The sequence below is a fragment of the Vicia villosa genome, unplaced genomic scaffold (genome assembly GCF_029867415.1).
Source record: "Vicia villosa cultivar HV-30 ecotype Madison, WI unplaced genomic scaffold, Vvil1.0 ctg.000941F_1_1, whole genome shotgun sequence".
NCBI lineage: Eukaryota > Viridiplantae > Streptophyta > Magnoliopsida > Fabales > Fabaceae > Vicia > Vicia villosa.
This window is the reverse complement of record NW_026705423.1, coordinates 322,446-329,918: the sequence shown is the minus strand read 5'-3', so window position 1 is coordinate 329,918 and position 7,473 is coordinate 322,446. Positions and strand designations below refer to the sequence as shown.

General features: G+C 37.7%; 2 protein-coding genes across 2 annotated transcripts; both read right to left on the bottom strand.

The window, feature by feature from the left end:
• Nucleotides 1–1,496: 1,496 nt before the first annotated feature.
• Nucleotides 1,497–3,428, bottom strand: LOC131632454 (uncharacterized). The gene is made up of 5 exons (XM_058903199.1): nucleotides 3,195–3,428; nucleotides 2,766–3,137; nucleotides 1,901–2,717; nucleotides 1,645–1,807; nucleotides 1,497–1,554 (listed from the first exon to the last, which is right to left on the bottom strand). The coding sequence occupies exons 1-5, from the start codon at nucleotides 3,426–3,428 to the stop codon at nucleotides 1,497–1,499; spliced, it is 1,644 nt and encodes a 547-aa protein (XP_058759182.1).
• Nucleotides 3,425–4,213, bottom strand: LOC131632453 (uncharacterized). The gene has a single exon (XM_058903198.1). It carries the CDS (start codon nucleotides 4,211–4,213, stop codon nucleotides 3,425–3,427), a length of 789 nt encoding a protein of 262 aa, XP_058759181.1.
• Between the last annotated feature and the right edge of the window lie 3,260 nt (nucleotides 4,214–7,473).

Genomic DNA, 7,473 nt, shown 5'->3' with positions numbered 1-7,473 from the left:
CAAAGCAATACAAAGCAAGTGATCTAAAAAGATCCCACTAACATCCTTGGTGACATATAAAAAACCAAAGGAAACACTCTAAGGATCAAGGCAGCATTAACATCCCTAAGTGAGGTCTAATTTTTTCCTGAGACCAGCATCTGCGAATGACTACATCAATTATGTTATCAATGCATTGCTGACTATTTCCCTTTTCTCCAAATCATAAGGCATTCCTGAAATTCCAGCATTCATGCACAGTTTCCGTGAGGGCACATAGGGTAACCCGAGATCTCCATCCTTTCTTCTTGCAGGTTTTAATAATCCATTCCAACTCATCACACCACTGCAAAGGCTGATGTTTCACTTGCAGCCAATCAAGAACACTCTCCCAGATTCTGCAAGTACCTGGGCAGAGAAATAGCAGGTGATCAATCGTTTCCGTCGCTTTACAAAAACCACACTCAACGTCGTTCAACATACCAAACTTATGTAATCGATCCTTTGTGGGGAGGCTATTATGGCAGGCCCTCCAAAGCGTATGAATGGCCTTCGGTCTAGCCAAATTCTTTAACAGAACCACTTTCCATGGTATGTCCTGCATAGAGTTTTTCAGAGCAGCATACATAAGACGTGAGTTAAATTTTGCGGCAATGATATTATCCTGCCAGGCTTGTAGAGGAGCGACCAAGCCCCGGATTTTCAGAATACTTTTCATCATCCACGATGCCGATTGTTTAACAGGCATATCCATAATGTTTTGCCCTTTACTGTAGTACGCATTGATCCATCGAATCCACATACTATCAGCTTTATCATTAAGGTTCCACAAGTTTTTTGCAATGCAGACTTTATTCCAATCCTGAAGATCAAACCCCTTTCTTCTTTGGAGTGCAGACTTTTTGCCACGATACTGGAGATTTCCGGGTAATAACTTCAGTTCCAGCTCAAAGATATGATCTACAGATTGCTTCAATATTTCTAATAACTCTCTTAGGCATAGGTATACTCTGCATCCAGTAGTTACTAGTAGAGAACAACACACTCTGAATTAATTGTGTTCTACCTGCAAAACTGAGAAGTCTCGAGCTCCGGTGCTTAATTCTGTTCACAATTTTTTCAATAAGACCAAGACACTGCTGAACCGTAATCTTCCTACTAGTTAAGGGTATCCCTAAATAACGGAAAGGAAGAGGGCCTTCCTCAAAATTAGTAGCTCTCATAATGTCATGTTTAGCATTCTCCTCCACATTTCCAAAATAAACCCTACACTTAGCAGGATTCACTTCCAAACCAGTGGACTTAGAGAACTTGAGCAGACCTGTCATAAGTAATTGAACTGATTTAGCATCTCCTCTTGAGAACAAAAGGAGGTCGTCAGCAAAGCTCAGATTCACCACTCCTATCTTCTCACACTTGGCGTGGAAATGAAAGTCAGCATCCTTTCCAACTCTGGCTAATATTCTGTTCAGGTATTCCATTATGAGTACAAACAGGAGAGAGGATAGGGGGTCTCCCTATCTGAGCCCTCTCTTTGCTTGGACATTATCAGATAGCTCATTGTTAACTTTGTACCTATAGGAAACAGTTTTTATAACAGTCATGGTCCACAGAATGAACTTATTAGGGAAATTAAGTTCTGCCATAATATCCTCCATAGCTAACCAATCTACACTATCATAGGCTTTCTTAATACCCATTTGGATCATGCATCTCGGGGGGCCATTTTTTGCACTATAACCTCTTATTAACTCATATGCGAGCATAATGTGATCTTGGATATGTTGACCCGGGATGAACGCTGCTTGGCTAACATTGACAATGCTACCTATGACATTTCCCAGTCTAGTGGCCAATTTTTTTTATATAATCTTATAAAGGGTAGTGCAACAAGAGATGGGTCGAAAATCTTTTACCATACAAGCTGCAGCATTTTTGGGGATAATAGTGACCACAGTATTGTTCACTACTCTATAGAGCCTTCCATTCTCAAAGAAGTCCTTCACAGCCATGCACAAATCTATCTTGATAATGTTCCAAGAAGACTTGAAAAATTTCGCTCCATAACCATCTATGCCCGGGGCAGTGAGGTCACTCATCTTCTTAAGGACTTTATGGATCTCTCCTTCTGTCACCAGAGCAGTCAGGCTAGCACACTGATCTCTTTGAAGTTGCTTCCCCTCCCTCATGATTTCCAAGTCGATTTTGTTCAAGCCAGATGCAGGCTTTCCCACAAGAGCCCTATAAAACTCAGTGACTTCTTTCAGAATCATCTTTTGGTCAGTTATGCCATTCCCATCATTATCCTTAAGCAGTCCAATGTAAGCATTACTGAACTTACTTTTGAGAGTAGCATGAAAATAGGCATTATTGCTATCACCAAGTTTAATCCAATTAACCTTAGACCTCTGCCTTAGGATGTTTTCCTCTACTGTGGTTAAGTGAATTATGTCTTGTAAGCACTCTTTGGCCCTCTGAATTTTATCAGCATTTAGTCTATCATCAATCAGATCCTGCTGAGCAGAACTAAGATTCTCACGAGCTTGGCTAATTTGCTGACTAATCCCCTGTATATCTTTGCTTCTATCCAAGATAACCTTCTGGAGTCTATAGAGTTTCCTCCACACTCTATACATAGGCTGGCCCTCTAGAGGCATCTTCCAGTTCTGCTCAACAGCCTCCAAGAACCCATCTTCACTGGCAATAATATTTGGAAACTTAAAACTCTTCCTGTATCTCTATTTAGCAGTGTTAGATTGGAGCCACAGGAGAGCATGATCAGAGACCTCAGGTTGCATTACATGCAGCTTGTTAGTTTGATTATCTTGGTGCCATTTAGAGTTACCCAACAACCAATCAATTCTGGAGTACACTGGATTGTTACACTGATTATTGAACCAGGTATAATGATCCCCAATACTATCCTTCACATAGAGCCCAGTTCTTAGCATCATTTCCTCAAGCGCCTTAAATTCTTTTTCCAACACTGGGTTACCCCCAATTCTATCACTGGAGCTAAGCACATTATTAAAATCACCAAAGAGCATCCAGGAATCGTGAGTATTAGTAGCTATTCCTTCAATATCTTTCCACAGTTGGTATCTTCTCTCTATTGCATTATGAGCATAAATAGCTGTGCACCACATGATGAAATCCCCCTGAATAGTATAAATGCCCATATGAATAAGTTGGTCAGTACTTGATATCTTCTTTACCTGGACTTTAGTCTCATTCCACATGATCCAAATTCTGCCGTTGCCATGGTGCTCATAATTGTCACTATAAGCCCACATAGCACCCAACTTATTTCTAATAGCACTAGCCTTATCTTCCTTCACCCTAGTTTCAACCAATATACAAATAGCAGGACTGATTTTTAGAAGCCTAAGGGCCACATCTTTATTCTTCCCTGCCTTATTCAAACCCCTTACATTCCATGAAATAATCATGGCCCAGGGACTGATTCACCTCCAGGACCATTTCCAAGCCTGAGGGCATCAATACCATTGCTACATTCAAGACTATTCTTTTGCTCAACATCTGGAAAAACAGCTCTGCCCTTCAGTTTCCTAACATTGGCTACTTCAGTCCATTGTTCAGCACTGTTTTCAATAGGGACCTCTGGGGTGCTTACCTCAACAGCAATGGCATCTTCTTTTGTTTTGACTGGTTGCCATTTCTTCATTATTTTTGGTTTGTCTTTTTCACATTGGTGTCCCACCTTTTGGCACGTATCGCAATACTTTGGCTCCCACTCAAATTCAATTGGTTGGTTAAACTTGTTTCCTTCGCAATCTTTAATTGTTACACTCTCTTTTTGCTTCTTGGTAACATCAATCTCCACCAGAATTCTCGCATACGAAATTCTCAATTTATTGGCTGTGCATTCATCCGTGAACATAGGTTTACCCACTGCACTCCCAATTTTCCCTAAGCTGGACGCTCCCCATATTTGCAGAGGTAGATTAGGTAATTTGATCCATACCGGAATAGTGCGAATCATATCCCTTTGAAAGTTGAATTCCGGACACCAATTCTTCAATATCATAGGCATAGTCTGGATCGAATATGGGCCTCTCAGAAGTACCATTTCCTTCTCTTTGTTATTCTTGAACTTCATCAAGAAATAACCATCATCATGGTAAAACAGTTCAGGGAGTTTAACAAAATTCCAGGTACGAAGCATAAACTGTTTCACAGCATTCATACTTAAATCATTCCCTAGCACGTACATAATGAGGGTATGTTCCCAGAATTTTACCTCAGATTAAACATCAGCAGCCTCAATTTCCACTTCGATTTCGCCTTCCACTATCTTTGGAGCTGAGTAGCCTATCATGATGCCATTCGCCGGTAATCTATTCCCGCTAATCACACCAACCCAAAGTCTTTGCTCACTCAGTGCCTCTTCCCTTGGTTTGGTCTCTGAATCTGGTGTCCCCTCAAGTGTTTCACAATCGCCATCTACAATTGTCGAAGTTCCCTCTTGCACTGTTTCCATTACCTTCGGTGTTGCGCCTCCTTTATTCCCACTCACCGTTGGTAGCACCGTCGGAGAAGCCACCATAGTTTTTGGCCGTCCCCTCCCCCGAGCCATCGTTTACCACACACAAATCTCCCCTTTCCTTCTTCTTCTTCCCTGCCATGGTCCCTAACCCTAGAGTTAGGAGTTTAAACCAACACCAAGAAAGAATTCGTCAGAATGAGGAAGATTGAACCCAAATCGGAACCCTACAATTCCTCGTCGGAAATTGCCTAATTATTATTATTATTATTATTATTATTATTATTATTATTATCATTATTTTTATTATTATCATTATTATTATTATTATTATTGTTATTATTATTATTATTATTATTTGTTTTATTTTAATATAAAGTTTGAATAATTAGGGTTTTTATTTAGAATTATTACCAAATGACATGTGGCGATGATTGTTACCAAGATGACATGTGGCTAGGGTTGTCATCATGACTTTTTTGCATTTATAGATATCACAACGGTTAGAGCGATATCAAAAATAATAAAACCGAAGAGTGTGTGTAACACTTTAATTGATAGTAATATCACAAATAATATCACAACGGTTAGTAATGTGAAGTCAAGACTCTCCATCCAATGTGTTTTGATGAAGACAAAGTGAAAGTCAAATAATCATGTCAAAAAGTATGGAAAAAGCTCCGAGAACAATGTATCAATTCAAGTATCCAAGTCTTATCATGAGCAAAAGCTAGCACTAAATTATTCAAGATTAAAGGTGAAGATTAAGCATGGATCTTGATTGATAGAGGTACAAGCATGGAATTATATTGATAATTTTAGTGCTCAAATTATTCTCCAAAAAATCACTTGCATGCATTGGTCATTTGTGTTCAAAATCACTTTCAAATATAATTTTTTTATCATATTTGAACCATGTTAAATCACTTTTAAATATGATTTTTTATCATGTTTGAACCATGTTAAATCACTTTCAAATTTAATATATTGACTTGAATAAATCAATAGATATTGCATTAGGTTGGTTCAAATAATTAGACAAATTTTTAATTTTTTCAAACATGCAGTTTTTGGTGAACAGTGGCTTTTTGACCTGCCGTAACAGCACTAAAACCGCCACAATTTACAACGTTCTGAAACAATATTTTTAAATTTGAAATTTGAAAAATGTTGCGAACTTGTTAAGTCAAGTGACCGTTTTAACTGACTTAAGAAGTATTGTCCTGAATTTAAAATTATGTTTTTTTCATGAACCATTGTTATTCTAAACTATTGCAAACCTTCATGAAAATGTCTCAAACTTAACCATATTTCATAGAGGTGTTGTGCACTTATAAAAGCATGAAATTTCAAATTAAAAGTCACCTCTTCCATTGCAATTTAACATCATAGTTTTCACTTAAATTTTTAAACAAGTATTTTTGTTCTTAATATTTCATAAAGAAGTTTCTACATGTATGTTCATAACATTCTAGAAAATTCATATCATTCTCATAAACACTTGAGCACTATATTGTCATTATAAATTGCTTGTTTGAAAGACAAGAGAGTCATTTTGAGAGGATTGTGCTCTTAGAGAACTTAATATAAAATCCAAGAGGATTGTTCTTGGTGTTTGTGTGGGTCTTGTACAAGTCACAAACAATAGTAAAATCTCTTTCATGTTGAAAGGGGATTGGAGTACTCTCAGATTGTGAGGGGAATCAGGATATATCCTTGTGTCCTTTATTTTTTCTGTACTTTATTGCTTTCATATTCTCACCATAAACCAGAAAAATAAGAACAACTTATTTCTAAAAATCGATAAATTTTCAAAGTCCTAATTCACCCCCTCTTAGGCGCACTCTTGAACTTACAAGTAATTCAACTGTTGTTATAAATAGAGCGATATCTAGAATAATAAAATCGAAGAATAGCATTGTAGGATTCGAACCCAAGACCTATCAATTATTTCACAACGATTATTTCCTTCTGTCGTAATTATAAGTAGCGCGTTATCCAATTAATAACCACGACCACTCACCTGTTGTGGTAACCAACATACAAACAATCACTCGCCCTTATCTTTTTATATTAAAGAGTCGGAGTTTATGTGTTACATCATTCATTTATAAAGGAAAGTTTTATTCCAAAGACCTAGTAGGCATCCGTAGGGTCCGAGACATCATTGTTGTTATAGAGCGCCAAGGGTTCTAATTGGAAACATGCATTTAGAAGAACAATCCAAATTGTTTGGTCATTCTCTTGAAAGCTTAATCATCATATTGCATTAAATACATAGTTAGTTCCATAGTTTAACAGCTAATCCTAAGTGAATGGCCATCAACTTCCCTTGATACACCATGACCCATAATGAAGCCCAGATATGCACATCCATGAGTTGACTAATTGGTATCACCTTCAAATGCGCCGTATTCACTTCACCATTATAGTTCATTTTCTTGAGAGATTGTGTACATTAATATCCTCGCTTAATCACTTCTCCCTTACAAGCCTCGTGCTTGAGGGACGATGGAACATAATGTTTTCTCATAATCATTTCACCCTTACATGCCTCGTGCTTGGGGACTGTGGACTAGAATATCTTGGTTCAAAACTGAATATCTCAACCCCCCAACTCTCTAAGTCTTAAATAACATGAAGAATACTTGGGTAATGAGTGACGAGTTCATGTGGCGAGCACACAATCAATCATGACTCACTTTTTCTATGACGTGTCTCGTGAGAGAACATGCAAAATTGTGTGGTAAGCGAGTCAAACGAGATTCTCTCAATTATAAAACAATTATTTGTTGTTGCTTATGGGGATTGACTCCACCCTAACATTAAAGAATGACTCGCCTTAGTCATTTCACTAATGAGTCAAATCTAGAGACATATGGTTGATTTTATAGGTATTAAACTCAATCTTTTCTTTGATTCCTCTATCTCACGATCGAGTTTATAAGTATCTAGCTAAGGAGTTGAATATATTCATTCTCTTTTTACTT

Bases quoted from the DNA above. Each gene is read 5' to 3' on its own strand.
- LOC131632454 (XM_058903199.1), bottom strand. From the start codon at position 3,428: ATGATTATTTCATGGAATGTAAGGGGTTTGAATAAGGCAGGGAAGAAT. The intron at 3,138-3,194 runs GTAAAGAAGATA...TATACTATTCAG, and splicing joins GGAATGAGACTAAAGTCCAG to GGGGATTTCATCATGTGGTG. The intron at 1,808-1,900 runs GTATGGTAAAAG...GAAATGTCATAG, and splicing joins CCCCAAAAATGCTGCAGCTT to GTAGCATTGTCAATGTTAGC.
- LOC131632453 (XM_058903198.1), bottom strand. From the start codon at position 4,213: ATGTACGTGCTAGGGAATGATTTAAGTATGAATGCTGTGAAACAGTTT.